Here is a 26057-nt window from a genome sequence, read left to right as displayed (position 1 = left end):
TTAAATCCCACAAGCTCTCTAAGTCAGCTTAGTTAATTATTGCGTTACCCAACTTTGCATCATCCGCAAACAACTGAATATCTCCCTTCAAGCCATTTCCTATTTCATTTATATAGAAATTATGGTTCAAGCACAGAGCCTTCAGGCATACCACTGGTCACTTGCTTCATCTTGGACTCTTCTCCTCCATGCACTACTTTTTTTGGTATCTGTCCATGAGCATTCTCCTATCCACATCACCAGTTTAATATCCATCCTCATTTGTTCTAATTTGCGTAACAGTATTCCATGGGATATCCTGTAAAAAGCCTTAGCAGAATCCAGCAGTTTCGCTGTGTAGCCATTTCTTTGTCCAACTCACCTGTCACTCTATTATAAAAAGTTAATAAATTACTAAAACAAGACCGACCTTTAACAAAACCATGTTGACCCTCATAAAGTATCATATTCTTATCCACCCATTCCTGAAATCTGTCTTTAACCAACTTTCCCAACACTCCCGAGATAGTGATCGGTCTGTAAGCTTCCATCACAGTCTCAGAGCCTACTTTTATGCAAAGGATTTTTTACCTTCCTTCCACTAAAACTCCCTAAATATCAGAGCAAATATCTGGGTAATCCATGGCTCACCATTATAAATTGTCACATGATAGCCTAAATCAATTAGTACGCCAAGCAGACTACAATAAAAAAGACATTAAAACACAAATCCCTTAAAGCATTATTCTTCACGGTAAATTTTAGCCCCGGTGATACATGCCCAATCGGAGAGCCAAGGTGCTCACAGAGCAATCTTACATCACATGATCTCGTCAACCAGTATAGGAATTAAGAGTCCATTAATCGCATCTTGTCATTTAGCTATTATCTTACTGCTTTTAAACGTGTCATGGAAAGCATATGCACTTATACAGTGTATAATATAATACGCATTTCTTAAATACCAAGTTTGGTGATTAGAAATATTATAGTAGTAATATATGAAGTTTTCTTTCTTTTTTTTTTCCCCCAAATATACATGATTTATCGCTATTTCTATAATTATTCATAAGCTATTCTCATTGGTTTGTTAATAAATAGCTAAAGTGATATCTCTGAAAATAAATTTATTTTAAAATTACGTTATTAATTGGAATAATTTATTCAAACATATTGATATTTTATGATAATACATGATACGTGTTGCTCAGCTTATTTAGTTCAGCGTAAAAATAAAGAAATAAATATCAAACAATAGTCCGCGTTTGGTAGCTGGCAATGTTCCAACATTTGGAAACCATGACTACCTCATAAATAAACACGTCACAGTGTAACTTCAAACAAGTAACTCAGAGGACATCTAAATGGCCAATCACTTTTAGTTTCATTTTCGTAGAAACTATCCTAGAATATTAGCAGCATTCCGGTTAACAGTAGTCATACGAAATTCTCAGTAGCGGTGCATTTGTGTTAAACTTTAATATATTTAATATTACGAATAATTTATTATCACATCATCCGCTAATACTAGAGAATTAATTAAAAGATCTTGAAGTGCATTAGTAATGGGAAAGAAACACAAGAAAAAGAAGTCTTCGGATAAGAACCCATCCGGTAAGTTTTAATATTTATTTGAAATTTTACTCGTTGTGCTATTTTCTACATTTCAGACATCTCCCTCATTATGAACTGTCACTTTATAAACCTTTGCTCCAGCAAACCTTACGTAACTATTCACTTTCTTAAACAGTTTTTCACATAAAACAAAACCACTATTTTAGTAAGTTAGTTCTATAAAATTATAGTCATCATCATCATCATACGTATCAAGGATTTAGGCCTGTTCCGGCCTTAGAAGTCATCGTTGAATCGTTTTAAGAGGACGTCCTGGTTTTCTTTTTCCTAGTGGCTTGTACTTTAAGGCTTGTTTTGGTAATCTTTCTGTTTTCATTCTTTGAACGTGTTCCATCTATGTTTATATTTTTTAATTTTTTCAATTACTGGTTCTTGGTTTAATTCTTTCATAATATCTTCGTTTCTTTTGTGATCAAATGGGGTATACTTTGCAGTTTTTCTCATAAACTTCATTTCTGCTGTTGTCTTCGTTTGTCTTTTTATTTTATTGTCCAGATTTCGCTTCCATACATTAAGACCGGTAGGGCTAATGTATTGTATACTTTTAGCCTGGTTTGTTTTTGAACTAGGTTTGGTTTAAATTAGAGTTAATTACTCCTGTTAGTTTTAAATATTTTGCAATTTTTATGTTTATATCTTTTTCATTTTCACAAGTGATCATACATCCTAGGTAGTTAAATGAATTCACCTGTTCTAAGATCTTGTTATCTAATACTATTTTAGTTCTTGCTGGATCATGTCCTTTAAAGGCCATCGTTTTTTATTTTTCCGTTGATATTATCATACCATAATCTTTGGATATCTCATTTAGATTTAAAATAGCTTTCTGTAAGTTATCTTCAGAATTTGTAATTATTATTTGGTTGTCGACAAAAAGGAGAGTGTTTAAGTTCACAGTAGGAAAAAGTTTAATATCTTGATGGAAATTTTTATTCCATTTAGGTAAATATTAAAAAGAGTTGCAGAGAGGGGACATCCCTGTCGGACCCCTTGGTTTATCTCTCTTGTATATGATAGCTCCTGATTTAATCTTATTTGTATTTGATTATTTTCATATATACTTGTGACAGCTTTTAGGATATTATTTGGAATTTGTCTTTCTTTTAATATGTTAAATAATATGTTTCCTTTAACTTTGTCAAATGCTTTTTCAAAGTCAATAAATGCAATATGTGTTTCTAAATTATATTCTCTTCTTTTCTCTATTATTAATTTTAGGCAGAAGGCTGGGTCTATACATGATCGTCCTTTTCTAAATCCATTTTGTAACTCTAGAATAAAGTTTTCGGAATATTTCATTAGTTTGTTATTTAAGATTCTGCTATATATTTTGTAACATTAATTTAGTATACTGATACCTCTATAGTTTTTAGGGTCATCTCTATTACCTTTCTTAAAGATAGGAATCACAATTGCTTTTTTCCATTCTATTGGGGGGGGGATACCAGTTGAGTAAATTTTATTTAAAAATAATAAGAGTCTTCCTTTGAATCTTGTTCCTGCATATTTATATAGTTCTGAACCTAGCTTATCTTCTCCAGGTGATTTTCCGTTTCTTGTTTCTTTCAGGCTGATTTCTAAATCTTCTTCAGTTATTTCCTTTTCATTTTCGTTAATTGTTTGCCAGTTGTCTTTTTTAAAATATTTGTCTGTCCACAGTTCTGTGTAGTAATTTAGAAATTCTTCTAATTTCAATTCAGTGTTTAATTTTATGTTTTCTTTGGTATCCGCATTTAGGTGTTTCAAAAGCTTATATACATTGGGTCTTATTTTATATAAATCATGTTCTAAATTAGAAACAAATTTATTCCATGATTCTCTATGTCTTTTTCTGACTTCTCTTTTAGCTATGGCTCTTATTCTTTTATATTCTACTTCATCTTCTAATCTTTTACTGCTTAACCATTGTGATAGGCTTCTTTTTTCGTTTTGATTATTTCTTTGATTGTATCATCCCAGATCTTCAATTTTTTTCTTTTATTGAATTTTTTGGTCTTTCCTAAGCTTTCATTTGCTGCTGCATTTAGTATCGTTTTTATATTAAGCCATTCTATTTCTATTTCTCATTTTGTTTTATTTTATCTAGATACTGGTTAATTCTTTGTTCATATAGCCATTGTACATTTATGTCATTCAATAGTCTAGTTTTATAAACAAATGCTTCAATTTTTCTTTCTGTTCTTGTTACTTGTAGCCATTTAGGTGGTAATCTTAATTTTATTTTAACAAGGAAGTGGTCACTGCTTATTTCATATCCTCTGTGAACTCTAACATCTAATAAAAATTTTGATGTCTTTTCATTTAATATGAAGTAATCTAATATTGATTTCCATCCTCTTGCTGTCCAAGTATATTTATGTATGTCTTTATGTTTATAGAAGGAATTCATTATTTTTAGGTTATTATAAACTACAAAGTCAATCAATTTTTTACCATTTCTGTTTAGAGTGTGTTCTCCATGTATTCCTATATTATTATTAATTTTTGTGTTTCCAATTCTTGCATTTAAGTCTCCTGCTAAAATTACGTAATCATTTTTATTTATTTTATTATATATGTTTTGTAGCTGATTATAAAAATCAATATTATCCTGTTCTCTTCCTTCTTCTGGAGCATATAAATCAATTATTGTTAAATAGCCTCTATCTATTTTTATTCTAGCTTCTATTATTCTTTCATTCCATAATTTATAATGTTTTAACTGTTTTGAAAGGGAGTTATGAATCCAAATCATGACTCCTGCTTGTGCTCTTTGGTCTCTGTCGACTCCACTGTATATCACATTAAAATTTTCAGTTCTCATAGTTCCTTTTAATTTCTTTTTTGTTTCAGTGATTACTGCTATTTTAAAATTTCTTTCATTTAATAACTGGTCTAATTCTATTTCTTTATATGCTATTCCTCTTACATTCCAGTTTGCTATGTGTATTATATTTTGTTGTTTCCATTTTCGTTTTCCCTTTTCCATTCCAGGGTCGTTTCCCATAGATTCAATCCGATTATCTTTTTCTGTCAGAGTACTCGAGTACTAAAATAAAATTATAGTATTTTATTTTATTTTTTAAATAAAACAATAGTTATTAATAAATAAATCGACTAATGTATTCTTTTTCATTCTCGTAGAGGCTAAGCGAAATAGTTTCTACGAAAATGAAACTAAAAGTGATTGGCCATCAGATGGCCTCTAAATTACCTGTTTCCCATTCTTAACTGATACAAGTTTCGTATGAGTGAAAAACAAAACCTTCCGCTAGGAATTTCAGTATTTTCAAATTAATGTTGTTTACCTCTGTAATGCCGGAGAAAACAAACTGGATAGTCTTGAATTTTAGAAAACATCGCATTTTAAAAATTGCACCCTTTTAGCAGTTGATCAGCCAAACGGTGTGTGTTCTTCCGCTCAAGGAGTGCGTTGTCGTATAGCGAGATGGATGAAGTGTGGTGTTCGGTTTCATGTAAAATGCTCAGCGTATAATTACTGTAATAATGCTGACTGGCTCATTCCCATAGAAATTTGAAAAGTTTCGTAACTATGTAATCATTTACCTGTGTTTTATTATAAAAGAAGCAAAGAACTATGCGTACTTAAGTAGATTTTGAATTATCGTAATTTGAAAATGGAACTATTTCTATGCCTTTGAAGGCTCCATTACACATCACGCGGATGGAAAGTCCACAATGCACGCCTCGTTACGTCAGGTGTGATCGGCATGCTCTTCTACCTGAAGTGACATATTGAAAAGGGGGGGGGAGGTTTAACTTTTGATATCAGAATGCGGTTTGCATTGGAGGAGAATGGCTGCGCCTCGGCGAAAAATGGCACCATTTCCAAAGTGCACGTACATATACTGAGGGGGTAAATTCGTATTTAATATAATACACATATATACTGTATTGCTTACCATAAGTACCGTTTTTTTTTTTTTTTTTGTTTGTTTATTGCGATCTTCTTTTCCCTGAATATATCCCCTTTTAAAACGATATGAAAACCAATCTCACAGTTTCTAATGTTTTTTTTTTTTTTCTGGATGCTTTTATAGTCAATTCCCTCCACTAAATGCATATTCATATCACCTTAGAAAATAATAATTATAATAATAATAATAATAATAATAATAATAATAACAGAAACTAATTATACGCTTTCTTCACATAGAACACAAGACTAGGACTGAATGGAAAAAGGATTTGTATAATATTCTCATTTAAAGAATGCGCAACAATATATATTTTAGGTACGTTTTTCCACAGGAAGTGGCATAGCATAGACTCAATGAATCTCTGAACATGATGGAGGTGCTGATATTGTTATAATATTAGCACCCAAAAAATATATAAAATTCATAAAAATAGAAAAAAGAACCGCTTCCGTAGCGCAATCGGAAAAACGATAGTATGAGCACCCCCTTGATTAGAAAGTTCCATTCTCTTCTTTACTATAGGAATCTTTATATGGGCTTTTTCATCTGAAGTGAGTTGGCCGATCTCGGAGATTTTCATCCCATACATATACTGAATTTACAAACAAAAATGGACGGTAGATGGCGGTTGTGGTAGTTATAGTAATAGTGGAAAAACTGTTAAATGTGTGTAGCCGAGTGGAGTAGAGTGCTCTCCCGCGAATACATTATGTTCCAATAGGAATTAGATGTGAGACCACCGCCTCGCTTAGAGGTCTGAGGTGGCCAAAATGTTCAACGTTTGGTCTCTGCTATGACTAGAATGACTATGGAAGGATAACTGTTGACTTCTTTTCAAGCAGTGTTATATATTTATACAGGCTTCTTGCAATGATATATACAGACTTAATTTTTGAGGATTTTTAGGTTTTTTGTTTTTTAAATAAATGCATATGGTCATCAAGTACCGCAGCTGAAGTGTAATATATCCTATATTCGATTTTTTACGTAATTCCCATTCAAGGAAGGTTGTAAACCTATGGTACTGGAACATTATGGATGGACTAAGGAATTTTTATATTCTTTTTCATCTCACTTCAGGCCTGTAAACCACAGCGGTGGTTTAATGTTAGGCGATGAGATTCGTGTTGATGGATGGCTTTTTTTTTTTTTTTTTTACACACAAAACATTACTTGCAGTCCAATGCCTAAGAGGGGAAATTTCCAACAGATTTTAGAAGTCAGGCTTAAGGAAAGTATATTTATTGGACCCAAAATGAGGAAAGTATTAAAATATTAAAAAAATAAAATAAAATAATCGAAATAGAAAAAAAAATCCTTAATCCACCCACAGTACAAATGCAATCTAAGTTTACAAAAAATATTTCGTGAGTGGAATCCACATTGAAAAAAAAAAAGAAGTGAGAATGATGTACTAAATGAAACATGGAATGCGATGTAGTACATCGTTATATATAGCAATAGATAACGTCCCATGCTATACAAACGATGTAGCATGGAATGTAGTCTGTATAGCATGGAATTTGAATTCTGTGTAAAGGATACATAAAGAAGCAAACTCTATTGATATTCAAAATAATAAATAGTTAAATTATCGATATTTGCTTAAAGCATTTTCTTACGTTTTAATGCCAAGAGAATTCAGCACATTTTGTTTAAGACAATCCATAAATTAAACCTTTTAGTGAATTGAAGTTCTATTATTTAGTTATTAAAATTTTTAACATTTACTAGTGTAATCTGTTTTTTTTTATTTGTTTCTATTTTATTTTATTTTCATTTTTTTACAGATAAACCCAGCACTGAAAGTGAAACTCAGCCAGTCACAGCTGGAGCTAAAAGTCTCGATGAGAATTCTGAAACGACTCCACTGTTTCTTTTGCCAGAGAACGAACCCAACTCCCAAAGCCAAACAGAAAGTCAATTAAAAGATTTGGAAATACCCAAGAAATCGTGGGTAGCCGTTGCATCAACTTCAAAGGGACCAGCACAAAAATCCCATGTACAAAAAACTATTGAAAAGACAAAAGATATTAAAAAATTAGATCGAATTCAAACTCAGAGTTCCAAAGAAAAACCAGAAAGCTCCGAAGGTACACCTACGTTACAGCGTGATGTTGTCGGCAAAGAAACTGGTGCAATACCAAAGAAGACTACTCTTCACCAAATACAACCAGAAGAAACATTATTGAAACTGAGTTCCCAAAGTGATGATCCATCTTCATCACTTGCACAAAGCATCATTAAATCAATAGGAGGTGATCACAAGAAAGCTGAAAATCAATTAGCACCCTATCAGTATACCAAACAATATGCGAAAGCTAAATATGGAACCACAGGTACGAATGTGAAGTTGCTGGTTAACTTATTTCCACTTAAAATTCCGGATGGGTCAGTGTATCATTATGATATCGAAATAAAACGTAAAGGTCAGCAATCAGAGAAGAAGAGCGAGAAAAAGACACGCTGTTTGGACACAAGAGAAAGTAGACTTCTGGTGAATGACCTCGTTCAGAAATACAATCAAATTTTTAAAACCTGCATTCCTGTTTATGATGGGAAGAAGAATATCTTAACAAGAAAACCGCTTCCATTGAAATCCAAAAAGACACTAAACCACACATTTCATGAAAAAGAATACGAAATAACCATACAGCCAGTGTACAAAAAAGGACAAAGTGACTGTTCCATCAGCTTTGAGCCACTCCATCAGTACTTTACAGAGAAAGCATCTGTGCAAAGTACGGATTTTCCTACGGAATCCATAGCGGCCCTTGAAATTATCTTCAGGCATAGCCCATCTCTTGTCTACCTTCCATTTGGGCGTTCGTTTTTTCATCAGGAAAGCCATAAAGATGACTGCGATTTATTTGGAGGTAAAGAATTGATATTTGGTTTTTCTCAAAGTGTTCACGTGGGTTGGAAACCTCTTCTGTCTCTCGACAGAAGTGCCATAGCTGTGTACACTGAGCAATCCATTATTGATTTCATGAGTGGTTTTCTAAACAAAGATCTAAAATCTGTAGCTAAACTTCACGATTACCAAGTTAAGGAACTGACCAAAGAACTCAAAGGTCTTAAAGTAAAAATAACTCATTTAGATGGAAAACGAAACTATAGAATAAATCAAGTAACACGAGAAAGTGCTAGAGAGTTAAAATTTGAACTTGAACAGGAGGGCAAAAAGAAAAAGATATCTGTTAATGATTACTTTTTCGAAAAACACCGAAGAAAGCTTGATTTTCCAAATCTGCCTTGTCTCCACGTAGGAAATCCGAATGGTACGAATTATATGCCTGTGGAAGTCTGTGTTTTGATGAAACAGCCTTGCAAATCTCTAAGCACACAACAGCAGACGACAGTGGTTAAAACAGCTGGTGAGAAACCATCTTTAAGGTTCAAAAAAATTCAGGATATCGTACAAGAGAGAAACTGTAACAGCGATCCATTTTTACGTGAATTTGGCATAACAGTTGATCCACATCCACTTGAAATACAGGGAAGAATACTTCCTCCACCACAGCTTTGCTATTATGAAGAAAATATTATTCCTAGTTTGGGAAAGTGGCAGATGAAGGACAAACAACTGTATGAAGGTGTAAACATTAGCTACTGGGCATTGTTGGGATTTGATGGTAGATTATCCGTTAGTCAACTGAATCAGTTTGAATTAGAACTCATCGATGCAGCTCAGAAATATGGTATGACAATGAGAAGGGCAGTGTGTATTCAGTCCCATCGGAACATCGATGTTACTAAAATAATGTATTCATTAAATGTAAAATATCCTCATCTGCAATTAGCAGTTATAGTTCTTTCCAGCAGTGGTGACTATTATGATGAAGTGAAGAAGGTTTGTGAAGGGGAACACATAGGACTCATCACTCAATGTATTAAAACATCAACATTACAAGGGATAAAAAATCCAAAACGAAAACATCAAATTTTAGCAAACTTATGTATCCAGATTAATGCTAAACTCGGAAGCATTAACTCCATACTTAAAGTTCAAGAAAGTTCTGAAATTCTCAAAGAATCTGTGATCATCATGGGAGCTGATGTTTGCCATCCTCCTCAAAGTGGGGAATTCCGATATTCTATTGCTGCAGTAGTTGGAAGCAAAGATAACAAACACTTCCAGTATGCTTCGAGAGTAACTGCGCAGTGTCATTCAAAACAAGAAAAGAAATCACAAGAAGTCATTGTGGACATGAAAAATATGGTGAAAGATCTCTTGGAAATCTTTGCGAAGAATACTAGGAATTATCCTGGAAGGATTATATTCTATCGAGATGGAGTAAGCGATGGTCAGTTTGACGAAGTTTTAAAGAAGGAGGTACAAGCAATACGAGATGCATGTAAAGAGGTTGGAGGAGTGAAATACACTCCTCCGATCACTTTCATTGTAGTTCAGAAACGTCATCGAACCCGGTTTAAACCCACTGATCAAAACAGCCTAATGAATGGAAATGTGTTACCAGGAACTACTGTGGATGAGGAAATAACACGCAGAACATTCTTTGAGTTTTATCTGGTGAGCCACGAAGGAATTGTTGGAACTAGTAGGCCTTCCCATTACGTAGTTTTGTGGGACGATAGTGATTTCACTGCTGATCAACTGCAGAGACTGAGCTACAACTTATGTCACTTGTATGCAGCCTGCACCCGCAGTGTGTCCATTCCGGCACCGGTCTATTACTCACACTGGGCAGCCTATCGAGCCCGAATGCATGTGATGAGTGAGTATGAGAAGAATGCCGATAAATACAGTAAAATTGACATACAAACAATGCGTCAGTTAATAAGAAGTAAGGAAGATATTCAGAATTCATTGTCTTACATCTAAGTTATTAATAATATTCTGAAAAAGGGAAAAAATGGCAAAAAAAGTCTATAGGAAATTATACATAAGATTGTTCATTGATACAGAAAAGAGTTGTTAATTAGCATGTCAAAGTAATTTTTAAGATTAAATTAATGTTTACAGGAAGAATGTAGTGAAACCAGTAAATGATAGTGTATGAAATACAAATAAGAATGAAGGAAGTGGATGATGAGGAGACTGTAGAGTGAAACAAAGTATATGCGGACTCCACAGAATAAAACGTGAGCTTAAGCAGCTTGTATATGCCTGGACTGCATTCGACTGGTTTTGGAGTTATCAGGGAAAATCAAGCTGTGTTTGGCCACCCGTCAGAAAAATGAGTGCGGGTGCAAGAATCACTGTGTAGAAATCGTCACCTCTTGGATATACAGTATGAGTGTGAGTGAAGAAAAGAAAGAGGGATATAAAGCTATATTTGGGAACATTAACTTTGCATGTTGAGCAAAGGCTAAGAAACTTTGTGGAAAACACTTGAAGAAGAACAAGTTGGGTTAAAGCCAAATAGGAGTTGTACAATGTATAACCTATACATCAAGGACCGAGTGGAAGATTTCTGTTAGGAATATTACTAATATCTACTCCATTCTACGGTCCTTTATGGACTATGGAATGAAGAAGCCTATACGTGAGTCTAAAGCATTTGAAGTGAAGGATGAAGATGGTTCAAAGTATGATATGAAAAGGATGCTTGCTATCTCCACTGTTAGTCATCATCTGTATGGATTATATTGTGAGGGAAAGTGATATTAAACCCAATATCAAAATTAAAGACATTCAACTCGCTCCTTGGGTTTTATGTTATTACTTTTAAATGTTACTTCTGTTGATGTGTAATTAATTGATATGATGTAATGAAGTGTACTTCTATTCAAGTGTTCTAAATAAAGACGTTATTTCTAGAGTGTGCAGCTGTCTAACTAAACAGAATGACTGTTATAACAGTTTTAGTATTAAAATCAGAACAAAATCTCTAAAAGTAGACAGGAATACCAATAACTGCATTTTCAATGGAGATCCTATAAGGAAGTATAATATTGCAGCTTCTTTTTTTCTTTTTGACTACCACCCACGAAATGTAAATCTCTAGCAAATTTACACTGTGAATCAGTTAAGGTTATTAATTTATGCATTTTTTTAAAAGTCACCTCCTCAGTTTCTAGAGACAACATGGAACGTTTCTGAAACCTCTTCAGACCTCTTGTAAGTGAGTGGTGTTGCACATATCAGTCGATGAAATTCATCTCCCACCTAAAGAACAGTGTGCGACTGCGCTAGTGGCGTTAATTGCTAATAGCAAAGATCAGTTTAACCATGGCGTACTCAGTACGTTTGCGAGTAGCACAAATAAATCTTTTTTTTTTTTAACTTTATGTATAATTTATGTTTATGTATAGTAGACAGTAAAACTTCTTCAAGTGTTTTGGTTCCATTTCGCCTATTTTTATTTATTTTTATTGTTGGTTTAACGCCTTAGGCAAAATTACAGCCTATATTGCTGCGTTCTGCTTATAGGAAGTTAAAGTTTTACGAGAGATCTACACAGTTACATGAATGGCATTGATGGATGTAGCGTGAGTTACGCAACACAACGCTAAGCAGAAAAGAAAACAACATGCAAATAAGTAAAAAAAAAAAATCAAGATTTCAAACAAACATACAAAAAAAAAACATAGCATACAAACAAATAATAAAAAAAACACGATAACATTAAAAAAACTAAATACAAAACAAAAAATATAACGCAGAACAAGAAGGCAACAAACACTTCAAAATATTCTTTTTTAAAATACTGTCGACTAAAAGCATCAAAATATTATATCAAGAGAAAAAAAAAACATAACAGTACATAGTTAACTTCAAATAAACAAAACACCTAAATACAAATTCAAAACACTAAAAATACAACCAACAGACAATGACAGCAAACATACTTAAAACATCCACAGCACTATAAAAATGAACTGCCAGAAACACAGTAAACACACACAGTAAATTTGTGTGTGTGTGTGTGTGTTGGGGTTACGCTTTGTTAAACAAAGAAATTCCATCAAAACATACCATAAATACTTGGGGCAAAGAAACCCATAATATTATATTATATAAAAATCCACTGCTCGATACTCCTCAAAAAAAAAATCACCAACTTAGAACACCACATTCATCGTGAAAAGCAAACTCCAGTTCCGGATAAATCAGGCATACACATAAATTCTAGAAAATGAAAAAACTCCGGAAAATAAACATACCCAAAGAACAAAGAAGGCTTTCATTGGCATGACATGGTGAGATTTCGTCGTGCTAGAGTAAGTTTCCTTGTAGTATACTTCTAGAACTGTTCAAAGTAAAACTACTTCCAAAATCAAGATGCAAGTGCAGTCTTGGGACTTTCACACTCGTGTTCATTGCAACATGTCAATTCACCCTCCTTCCCCCCAAGTACGCCCAAAAATTGTCAATATATCTTACCAGAAGCATGACACATGACCTCATCAGAGAAGACATAATAGATAAATGCATCGTCATCTTCTATCCCAGCCTATTTTAAGCTTTTTTTTTTCTGCACTGCACAAGTTTGCATAATTCCAAGTCACACACGACTTAATTACACATTTTTATATTTTGTATACTACAAATACAAATACTTGTAATGTCCGAATTTTTATTATTATTGTTATTATTATTATTATTAGTAGTAGTAGTAATACTAATATTAATTAAATATAAATATAAATAAACAATTATAGATTTAATTAATAATTAAATAATTATTAATTAAATTTATTTTGTATTGTTAATAAGATTAATATGAATAATAAGTATTAATATTAAATATTACTAATAATATTAATAATAATACGACTTATCATTATTATTAATAATAATAAGTTGAAGGAATTTAGGGATGGCGTTTAAAAATTTTTCGTATCGCTTCAAGTCAATCCACATCCTGATAATGGCGTTCTTCCTTCCTTCAGGTTATTGTAACCTGACATAGAGTCAGCTTACACTAACTGTTTATGCCATGTCACTTATGCTGTATCGCTCATCTGGATCTTATCCGCAACTTGCAATTAGAAATACAAGCCAAAAAAAATACATTTTCAGCTGCACTGTGAACGACGCCATTGTAACAGTACATGCGCAATGCAGTAGAAATATCAGTTCCTTGAAATCCCATAATTCTTTTAATGGTAATTTATAAAGAATGTAATGTTCTTTCTTTTTTTTCTTCCCCCCCTTCCCCAGTTCTACTGGGCATAGCGTTTTAATAAAAATTCTAATTATATCGGTAATGCTAGACAAATTTAGTTTGAAAAAATGGTTTATTCTCAGAGAGCTTATGATAAATATTTAATCTTACTTTACTTCTCGTTCTTGATTTAAGTTCACAATCAACCATCTTCAAAAGATCTTCAGACCATACCAGACCTGCGCACAATAGTTCAAGTGAGTTCATTTTGCCTCTTTACAACGTCTTGATACGATGTTGTAAAGAGGCAAAATGGCGTCCTTATTTAAATATAAAAACTAATTCTAAGAAAAGAACACAATGAAACAGATCAATTAATCAATAATTTACTCGTAAGTGTTTAGTGTGTTTAATGCTTGTTTAACTTTTATCTAGTGGCGGCCGGTGACATTTTAAGTGGGGGTGCTGCCTACACAGAATAAAAAAAAAAATCTTTTTTCCTAATTAGTAACCAATTTATTAATAAATAAATCTAAAATCTAAAGATTTATAAATTGGTTATTAATTAATTTATTAGTTAATAAATTGATAACAACAGTAATGTAATGAAATTTAGAAATTCTAATAAGTAGAGTCAGCTGTTACAGTTGTTGGTTAGTTAGTTGATAAACAGGAGTAGTATAATCGCTTTAGGAGAAGTCAGTTCTATACAAAGTTCCGAGTTCATTTTCCAAGCAACTATTTCAGGATTACACTTCCTAAGTGTAGATTCCCAATATTAACTCCTAAGTCAAGTTCCCAATGTTTTCTCATCCTCCAAATCCAGGTCATATAGTAACAATCCCCTAGATTCGATTTATACCCATGAACCAGCTTTGTACTAAGTACCTTAAATATAGGCCATTGAACATCATAATGTTCATCGCCGAATTAAGCTACATGTTCTAAAGCTGGTTTGCCTCTTCCAAGACAAACAAGCTTTTGAACACAATCGGATTCAAAAAATAAGTTCTACTTTGTGGGCAACTGAACATGTCTTCGAAATATCATTACAAATACAAATATGGCTTCGCTTTTGGCTTTGAATTCTGAGAAAATATGTCAATTTTTCTCATTAACTAAGGTTTACATTTTCAACAGAATTTATATATAGTCCCTAATTGTTCCGTAATAACTGGCTAGCATGTCTACAATGATGTAGTTGGTGGCAAAGAGGCACTTTGGTTACAAAGATACAGTTTTATTAGTTTTGTGACTGGAATGAAAGAGCAGGAGGGAGGTTTCAGTTGAAGGTAGGTGAAGTCTCATATTGAGGTAGCACAGATACTACAGATATTCATTCAATTTACATGCAAAAGATCCAAGAAAGCAAGTAATTTGCATTCGTAGTATGCAGACCTTATAGGCCGAGTTACGTAACATAAACAATATAAATAATTAACCGGTAATAATTAAAACAAAGAAAATGCGTGGTGAAAAGCAGTACTGATCTGTTTTATTCATTTTCAGTGGCTAAGAGATGTGTTCCGAAATCATGAACTTTTATTTGCCCTAATGATTGCCCTGACAAACATTGACGGATGACCTTTTCTATTTGAACATTCCTAGCAAAACGCCGGCAAAGTGTGTGTTGTTGCTAGCATTTTCAAACTAACGTGTATGCTAAAAAAATAAACAAATAACACTTGTTGTGGGCGCATTTTGTTCCATCGAGTCTTTAATAATACTTTTCGGTGAAATTGGATCTTAGGCTTGAAAACATTAACTAGTTTATTAGTTAGATTAACTATCTAAATAATAATTATTGCACAGTAAATCGTAATGGAATAATTAAATAACTCATCAGAAAGACAAAAACTGCGTTTCGCAGCGAAACGCAAAATATGATGAGCAAAAAATCAAAGGAAATATGTTGAAGAAAAAACATTTGCAGGAGTACAGGCAATGAAAGAAGCCACTTCCTTGACCGACTGCCATTCTATACCTTGTGGTTTCGAGTTAGACGGGGTTAAAATTGTCATTAGCGTGAGTTCACACTCCTCTGATACTCACTTATGCTGTTTCAAATCGATACGTTAAATAAATGTCTCTTGGGCCAGCAATACTCTATCAGAGGTTCTCTGTAAAAGAAAACGGCAATTAGCTTTTTATAATTAAAGCCATTTGCTACATCTCGAGCTGGACTGAGACCTGCAGAGTCTGATTCCTGAGTCCAATGTATATGAGACCTTCGTCCTTGCACAATAAACTGGCGGTAGCCTCCTATAGCAATGCTTACATTCATTGCATGAAACCCCTCCACTGATCAAGAACATCCAGAAGAATTTTGGACTGCATTCATAACTTGTGTGTTACACGAAAATACCCTGCTTGGAAAGAAGTCAACGGACACCACAGTGTGAAGAACAAGCAGCCATGGCGTCCACTTAATAAGATGAAGGATCTCCTTTCGCTACGATCACCGCAGCAATTCTACGGGAAAATAATTTTCACAAACCTACGAGAGCGATCAATGTGGGAATTTTGGATCATTCTTCTATAGGCATGTAATCAGGTTCTGGAGTGGCGAAGCCGTCCGTTCACACACGGGACCCTCCAGTTCATTCCACAGAAGTTCAATAGAGTTGAGATCATGGCTCTGCAGAGGCCAGTCAAGTATGGTTACATTCATGTCCACAAACCATACAGTGACAGCAGCACCTTATGACATAGTGCATTGACTTGCTGAAAGAGAAAATAGTTAGTTCCATAGAAACGCCACGAAGTAGAAAGCATTGCATTGTTCAGAATTTTCAGCTACCTCTCGGAATTTAGTGTTCATGGCAACACAAACACCCGTCCATCTGCACGATAGAGGGGATTGGGTGATTATTCGCTAGTAGTAGGAGTGGCACTTTAAACACGATCAAGATAAGATAAGGAATCGTGACGTTTGTTTGTTCAGCTGAAGACATCATTATGAGTGTGACATCATGAGTTTGGAATGTATGGAATTTTTCTGTGGAACATATGTGTCAATGGCTTTAGTTATATTTTGGTTCGCGTAAGGAATTATGGGTGATGGTTGAGATAAGGATTTGTATCCTAATTGGTGGGGCATTAGTGACCAGATCAAGATCAAGATAAGATAAGGAATTGTGTTGGGTGTGTATTGTTTTCAGATGTAGATAAGTGACGTAATTTGTTGTTGTTAATAAATGACGTAATTTGTTAGTTGTAAATAAGGGACATTATTGTTTTGAATAGAAAAGGGAGATATATTAGTGGATAAGGATTCGTGTCGTGATTGGTGGGACACTTCTGACCAGACCAAGATCAAGATAAGATAAGGAATCATGACGTGAATGTTTGTTATTATCAGATGAAGATAAGTGACGTTATTTGTTAGTTGTAAATAAGTGTCGTTATTGTTTTGAATGGAAAAGGAAGATATTAGTGGATAAGGATTCGTGGCGTGATTGGTGGGACACTATGAACAAAATAGGGGTAGGGTGAATGTGGGGGGAAGAGACGTCAGTGTCTTGGATGAGTATTGTTATGTGTTGTAGATAAGTAAATGGTTTGCATATAGCATTATGGGTGATGGATAGTGATAAGATAAATTTTGGAATGTTTGGAATTTCGCTAACCCCCCCCTACTGTATGGGACATCACGTGGTGTGTTGGGTTTGCATAAAGCATTGTGGGTAATATTTAGAGATAAGGAATCACATTGTGTTTGGAAATTTTGGGGGGGGGGAACATATGTCTCTCTGTGATATCACATGGTGTTTTGGTTTGCCTATGGAATTGTGGACGATGTTTTTGAGGTATGATATCTTGGAATTTTCCCAGGGTGACACACACATCCGTCATTGTCGTCATGTTTTGTCTTTGGTTGTCTATAGATGGCTGTACTAATTTTCCAATACAGTTTGGGGAATTACTTTACTGTTAAAGGCGGGAATTGTTAGAGTAGGGTCGCGATGGCGGCAGTGATTATGCTTTTCTGAATAATTTAATTATATGCTGGTGTCCTTCAAACACATACAGTATATTAGACATGAAAAGTCGCTAATCTATCCATGTTGATACTCTAATACAGCGGTCGCCAAAAGGGTCGATATCGACCCCTTTAGGTCGATTTGGCATTGTTAGGGGTCGATCCGGGCTCTGGGGTCGACAGAAAAATATGACATTATGGGTAATATTTAATTCGGTTAACTTGGATTACCTCAATGACAAAAGACATGGAGGTAATGACAACGCAATTAAGAGTGAATCGTGGGATCAGTACCTTACAGGTCCATGAATAGGACCTGTAAGATGGAGTAAAGTCATGAAAATAGTCACTGAGGCAAATCAAGTAAGCCAAAATGACGTATTTACCAATAAACGGATGTTGGTGGTTCCTGCCGGCCAGCGCAGTGGGAGCGAGATTGCAACACGTGCGTGGTTCTTATTTACTGATACTTACACGTATTCGATCCGTCTCATTTTTGGCATCGACATCCAAGTGTGTTAATGTTCTAAAATTCATCAACATACATATTATAATTCAATCGTTATTCATTCACGAACTAAACTTCTCTATGTTGAAGAGTTGAGCAGTGCTGGTAGTAATACCAGTGATATTAATACCAGTAGTTTATTAATATCGCTAGTAATACCAGTGATATTACTAGTGATAGTAATAGTAGTAGTAATAGTAATATAATAATGTATACTATATTAGACATACAATAAACACTGTAACTATAAAATAAACAATCTAAAAACTCATATAAGCATCTTTTTTTGCTTGTTCTATTATAATTACGTAATGGTAAAATATAGGAGGTCGATAAAAAGTCAAGAAATGCTTGAAGGGGTCGACAGGCAAATGACTTTGGCAACAACTGCTCTAATATGAACCCTATGATTATTCTTATGAAAAAAAAACTATTCAGTATTGGAATTACGCTTACCAAAACATGTGAGCAGTAATTATTGAAATTAGATTTATAAATTGTTATGTTTAAGTTAAAAAAAAATTTAACTTACATTTCTTTCCAGAATGGGAACATATTGGTACTATCTAGGTTTTCTGAATATTCCAAATTGTAGATTTTTAACATATATTCACAGCACAAAACAAAAACACGAGTTAGAAAATGCAGTTGATTTTTTCATTATAGGTTACTGGGGCTAACATATATTCACAGCACAAAAAAGACTATGGAACTGTAGTTTAATCTGCTTGTATTAATCACATCCTGTAATATATGAGTTACGGTATTGTTCTAAAGGTATCATTTTTCCATGGGTGGTTGTTTCTCAAACACTTACATATGGCTAAGTGATTAGCATTCACACGATTGTGATGACACATATCCCAAACTTATTCATTCCTGATTAATAATTTTATACACTTATTGTTTTCAAATAAATGGCTTGTTTATTTGTTTACATTTTGTGTAGCTAGGAAGCTGCAATTTATTTCAAATGAATATTAGCACTGTAGTATATACTTTGATAATTTCTATGTTACCTTTTTATCTCACTGTAATATTATTAACAAATTGTATTTACTGAACCTAACATACAGAAATTAAATAAAGTGAAAAGACAGTATTTTTTTTCTTATTTTTTGATTTAATATTTGCACTGATGTTCATAGTGTATGATTTGCCACTGGTGTTTACGTGTAATTCACGTTTTTTCTCCCCGTGACATTTCAAAACAAGTTGAACCATGGTTTTTACATAGTTTAACTAAGTAAAACTCATTTCCATTAGTCCCAATTGTCTCAGCCCAACATGTATTTCACAGTAGGGATATTTAAATATATTTTTAACACAATTATCATATTTGATATTCTTTCCAATACAAATAAATAATTATTTATTCTTATTCCAAATGAAAATTAGCTCAGAAAGAAAAAAAGAAAAAAAATTTTTACCTTCAAATAAATATTTATGATCACAGCAAATAAGAAATTCATCAGCTTTTTCAAAGTTTTGAAATTGATGCAAATATTGTTTTCATCATTTGTTATCATTTAAATGAAGAACGGGTCTGATATTAAGTTCGTTAATGTGTTTTTTTTTTATTTTCTCTTCTAATGACAAGTATTATTTGAAATATGCATATTGATTCACTTGATGTTATCTGCACACTACGATATCTTTTTTCTACAGCAATATTTTTAAGAGTTTTAGTATCATGTTGGTTTAAAATATCTAATATCTCTCTCTGTAAAATAACCAAATTCTAACAGTACAACTGTTTTTTTCTATTGTAATGAAGGAATCTACAGCTATAATAACAAAATTGTGACTTTTCTGCTGATATCTTCTCTACTAAAATTCTGGCTATTAATTTAATACCCGATTCCTTTTGCTTCCAAGAGTTGACAGTTTCTTGAAATATTTGAGGGCTTGCATGAAAAAATAAGACTTTTAATTCACTGAGTGGATTTTCAAAAAAAAGAGGTCTTACATAAATTTGTGTAACACATGAACAACACCCAATTTGTTCATTCTAATTTACACATTTTATTTGAGTGAAAATTTAATTTACAATGTATTTACTTAATCTAACATACAGAAAATAAATAAAGTGAAAAATGCAATCTTATTTTTGGTCCTTAATCTTCTTATTGTTAATTTTGTGCTGTTGTACAAAGGTTCTTCCAATGGTTGTGGAATTGCCATCATGTGATTTTCGACAATGTGACTCTCATCTCAAAGTTTCTTCGTTTGCGATCGTTCTGAATTTTTTACTGCTGTAAAATTAATGGTCACATTTTTATTATTTTAAACCAATATATATTTGAGCATTATTAAAAGAGCAGAAACGTTCACTCTGTTTCCAAAAGCATTTAAAAGTACACCTTATATTTTCACGTTTTGGGCATCTAATTTCATTTAAATCAAGAACAGGTCTCTCTAACAACCTTGTTAAAGCTTTCGATTTTTCTCTTCCTTTGCCGAGCAATATTTGATATTTGCATGTTTATTCTATCATCCAGTTTCTTCGTTTGTCCAGATATAGTGAACCAATTTGACACTTCAGCTGATGGTTATATTTTATTAACCAAGAATTCTGTTTTTTAACTCTTTCAGGTAATTCTTTCCAACTACAAGGTGATTTTGTCAATGCATATCTTAAAATAATTTCGTCATAAATACAAATTTCTTTAGGATATAAATTTGATGTCTTATTCAAAAGAAATTGACAACCAATGATAACTGAAAATTCGTATTTTTCACCCACTGTCGATTTTTCATATCGTTTTGGTTCATTTTTCTTCTTAGATTACTTCATATGGCCCCACAAATAAATAGTTATTTAATTTTTATTATTTCACTGATTATTATTAGATCTGATCTTATATTTTAAGTTAACTTTCTGTTACAAAATTCTAAACAATTAGAACTTTTCACAAAGAAACCTTCAAAGAATTTTGTGGCTCACCCATTATTTTTACATTACCAGACACAAAACACCACAATGCAAAACAGCAGCTGCAATTGATGAACAAACACCTTAAGTCCAAAGTCACTCGACTCTATGGTATTTTCTTATAGTACTGTTTACATTTACCATGCCATACCCTGACCGTTCCTTCAAAAATGAACCTTTTGCGCAGATGACTCAACAACATGTTTTCGCATACTGTTGGATATACTGTTGGTGTGTTTTTATCTTACTTTGTGTGGGGAAAGGTAAAATTTGTATATGTGTTATCTGGAGAGTACAAACATTTTTTCTATACAAAATGTTAAGAGTTTAAGTCACGTTTTGGGGTTAAATTATCTGCTATCTCTCTGTAAAACCACCAAATTCAGACAGCTCGGATTTTCAGCTATGTGAATATAATGTTTTCAGATAACTCAAAAAATGTCAATATGTAGCATTAGAGAATTTCTAAAATAATCAATTCCATGTATATTAGTTTTCACTACTTTTCTTTCCCCATTCCTGGCATTAATTTCACAGTAGTGATTTTTTACAATAATTAAACAGAATTGCATTAAGGTATAGAGTTGTGGATTTAAATATCTATTTCTAATCAGAATAACTGAGTAAAAATTCACTGTGGAAAAACACAACAACAAAAGCACACATCTTTGTTCCTTTAAGTTTACAAATGCATATTTTATTTTGCTGAAATACTATTTACAAGTATATTCACAGAGAAAAATTTGAAACTTGTAATTACCTAAAAATATTTCACAATATTTAGTTTACACTCTTAACATTTTCCAAACAGATGAATGAAGAAAATTTTTGTTACTCACTGTTTTTAGTTACATTACATCAAATTAGCTGGTCATGCAAAAGAATTTTTAAAACAGTTACCATGGTAAGCACAGCTCCATACATTTCATATTGTGTCAGTCTGAAAATAACACCATGCCTCCCTAAACATTCTGTGTATTTTATTATCAATTATACACAAACAGTTTTCATAAAGTGTTCGTAAATGTCCCATCTATCGAATCTTTATCGAATTGGATAAAATCTTGAAAGTCTCATTTTACCATTGATTAATTTAAATGATTAGCGATAATTTTCCTCATGATACCAATAGCTGGTAATTCAGTTTCCAAAAATAGTAAATAATTATCAATGTCATACATTTTTGGTGAAAATCTCTCAGCTGCTTCACAACTAATAGAAAAAACTTTACTTGCATCAGCTCCTGTATCATCAAGTATTAGTTCCCCATCTTGGCATTTCAGAATATAACACTCGCTGAGGTCCTTTTCATAGTCAACTCTTCTTTGCAAGTAGCCGAGGATATCAAACCACTTCCTGCATAACCTTTACCAAGTGGTACTGGATAAATACATCACAATGTACATGTCTTTATAATAATAATCGGTTTCCATATATAAAAGAATATCTAATATAATAATTGTGTTAAAAATATATATAAATATCCCTACTGTGAATAAATGTCGTGCTGAGAGGACAACAGTCAATTGGGACTAACGGAATTGAGTTTTACATAGTTGAACTATGAAACATAGTTCAACTTGTTTTGAAATGTCACATGGAGAAAAATCACATGAATTACACATAAGCAGCAGTGGCAAATCACACACTATGAACATCAGCGCATATGTTAAATCAGAAGAATAAGAAGAAAAAAATACTGAATCTTTCACATAGATTCAGTAAATACAATTTGTTAATATTACAGTGAAATAAAAGGTAACATAGAAATTTTCAAAGTACATATTACAGAGCTAATATTCATTTGAAATAAATTCCAGTTTCCTAGCTACATAAAATATAAACAACCAAACAAGCCATCTACTTGAAAACAATAAGTGTATAAAATCCTTAATCAGGAATGAATAAGTTTGGGATATGTGTCATCACAATCATGTGAATGCTAATCACTTAGTCATATGTAAGTGTTTGAGAAACAACCATATAAAATCCTTAATCAGGAATGAATAACTTTAGGATATGTGTCATCACAATCATGTGAACGCTAATCACTTAGCCATATGTAAGTGTTTAAGAAACAACCACCCATGGGAAAATGATACCTTTAGAACAATACCGTAACTCATATTACAAGATGTGATTAATACAAACAGATTAAACTACAGTTCCATAGTCTTTTTTGTGCTGTGAATATATGTTAGCCCCAATAACCTAAAATGAAAAAGTCAACTGCATTTTTCGACTTGTGTTTGTGTTCTTTGCTGTGAATATATGTTAAAAATCAACAATTTGGAATATTCAGAAAACCTAGATGGTACCAAGATGTTCCCATTCTGGAAATAAATGTAAGTTAATTTTTTTTAACTTAAACATAACAATTGATAATTGTAATTTCAATAATCACATCTTGTATGTTTTGGTAAGTGTAATTCTAATACTGAATAATTTTTTTTCCATAAGAATAATCATACGGTAGATATTAGCATATCAACATGCTACATTAGCAATGTTTCATGTCTAATGTGTATGTTTCAAGGACACCAACATATAATTAAATTATTCAGAAAAGCCTAATCACTGCCGCCATCACGACTATACTCTAAGGATTTCCACCTTTAACAGGAAAGAAATACCTCCATTTGTATTGGAAAATTAGTACAGCCATCTATAGACAATCAAAGACAAAACATGATAACAATGACTTACATGTGTGTCACCCTGGGAAAATTCCAAGATATTTTATCTCAGAAACATCACCCACAATTCCCTAGGCACCCCAAAACACCATGTGATATCACAGAGAGACATATGTTCGCCAAAAAATTTCCAAACACATAACGTGACGATTCCTTATCTCTAAATACACCCACAATGCTTTATGCGAACTCAACACACCACGTGATGTCCCAGACAGTAGGGGCCCCCTAGCGAAATTCCAAACACTCCAAAATTTCTCATCACCATCCATCACCCATAATTCCATATGCAAACCATTTACTTATCTACAACACATAACAATAATCATCCAAGACACTGACGTCGCTTCTCCCCCACATTCACCTACCCCTATCATGTTCATAATATCCCACCAATCACGCCACGAATCCTTATCCACTAATGTCTTCCTTTTCCCTTCAAAACAATAACGACACTTATTTACAACTAACAAATAACGTCACTTATCTACATCTGATAATAACAAACATTCACGTCACGATTCCTTATCTTATCTTGATCTGGTCAGAAGTGTCTCACCAATCACGACACGAATCCTTATGCACTAAGATCCCCGTTTTCCATTCAAAACAATAATGTCACTTATTTGCTACTAACAAATTACGTCACTTTATCTTTGTACAGTGGATTCATTTCAGCGTTGGAAAAAGTTATTACCAGAGACACCTCCCCTTCAATATGAAAGGTGCACATGGCATGTAACGAGCCACGTGTTTCTAGCCATCATAAATTGGAAGAATATTGGCAGCAAAGGTTGGTTGATTGGTAGAGCCTCTGCTACAAATTGCTTATGCAGAAAAGTTAAGCAAGTTTGAGCGCAGTTAGTAGTTGGAAGGAGTTAACCGTTCGATGCTGTTGGCACATCTCCCTCGATGAGTCTTTGGACTCCTTAGAGGTGTCACATAATAATAATAATAATAATAATAATAATATCATGCTCACAAGTGAGTGCAGGTGTGGTGGATGAAATGACAGAAAGAAAGGAAATGATGGAGTTTGAAAGCGGCATTGTGATAGGATGCCAGGTTGCAGACCTATTTCTTTGACAAATTGGGACATCCCAGGTCAAGAATCAGTAACTCCATACTGACATCGAAGAGAAGAAAGTCGACTGCAAGTGCCACCGGCATTGGACGACCCTCCCACTCACTCACCGAAGTTGACCGTAGTGTGCCATGAAGAATAAAAACCGCAATCCGTCAGCCGACACACTGAATACAGAATTCAGGCATCGACTGGAACATCAATCTGCACGAAAATATTCAGAATCTAGGGTCACAACGTGAGTTTCCATGGAAGAATCGCAGTATGCAAGCCCCCACATTTAAAACGGACATGCAGCATAGTCTTCAGTGGCGCAAAGAGCGGGTGCTGTGACACGTGGAAGCCTTGAAAGTTGTATTATGGAGCGGCGATTCACTGGACCTTCTACCAAGCAGATGGACGGGTGCGTGTGTGGCTGATGCCCGGGGAACATTTCTTATTAGAGTGCGTAACCCCAACTAGGAAATTCGGAGGTAGCGGTGTGTGATGGTACGGTAGTGTTTTCCTGGTTAGGCTTCGGACCTCTGTAGTGCCCTGAACTTCGAATCTGAACATTTTGGACAATGCAATGCTTCCTGCTTCCTGGCTTCTACGAATTGACATCTCTCCTTCAGCAGGACAATGCACCGTATCATAAGACTGCTGCTAAAACTGTGTGGTTTATGGAAATGAACGTCACCACTTGATTGGCCTGCACAGAGTCCTGATCTAAACTCTACTGAACAACTGTGGATGAACTGGAGCGTCAGGTGAGGTCAAGGAACGTCTACCCCCCCCCCCCCCCCCAAACAGTCTAGCACCTCATTCCTACAGGAAAAAGAGTCCAAAATTCCCACTGGTCACTATCGTACGCTTGTGGAAAGTTTACCCGGTTGGATTTCAGAGCAGTCATCGCAGCTGAAGGAGGTCCTACATCTTATTAAGGTGGCGCAATAGTTGTTTTTGCCTCACACCATGGGTGTCTGTTGAAATCTTTCCAAGCAGTTTATGCTGTTTAAGAATTTCTCTTTAATTACATATTCATATAAATACCATCTAATATTAAGTAAAATATCTACGTTTAGGTATCATGCACAAAGAAGGTAGGTTACCGAAACGCTTCCATATTGCTTCAACATGAACGTGATCCTCTTGTTAACCCCTCAACAGTGCAAAGGTCACTCAGCATAACATCCTGCAATAAGTTCAATGAGTTGCTAAGCGACGAAGGGGACGGGACAAACTGCTCGTGGAAAGCAAAGGT

The 26057-nt window shown here is 33.8% G+C and overlaps 1 protein-coding gene and 1 long non-coding RNA gene across 2 annotated transcripts in view; one reads left to right on the top strand and one right to left on the bottom strand.

Moving 5' to 3' along the window:
- LOC150099216 (uncharacterized) overlaps positions 1 to 26057 on the bottom strand; it is a 132015-nt gene that overhangs the window by 100094 nt on the left and 5864 nt on the right. The window lies entirely within an intron of this gene.
- Positions 1428 to 11320, top strand: LOC150099217 (protein argonaute-2-like). Its single transcript, XM_090403586.1, has 2 exons — positions 1428 to 1593; positions 7325 to 11320. Exons 1-2 carry the CDS (start codon positions 1545 to 1547, stop codon positions 10378 to 10380), a joined length of 3105 nt encoding a protein of 1034 aa, XP_090259712.1. The 5' UTR covers positions 1428 to 1544; the 3' UTR covers positions 10381 to 11320.

This window comes from Typopeltis vanoorti, chromosome 14, assembly GCF_054136105.1.
Source record: "Typopeltis vanoorti isolate ZY-2024b chromosome 14, IOZ_Tvanoo_1.0, whole genome shotgun sequence".
Taxonomy (NCBI): Eukaryota; Metazoa; Arthropoda; class Arachnida; order Uropygi; family Thelyphonidae; genus Typopeltis; species Typopeltis vanoorti.
The sequence above is the reverse complement of the archived record's forward strand: the minus strand, read 5'-3'. Positions and strand labels throughout refer to the sequence as shown.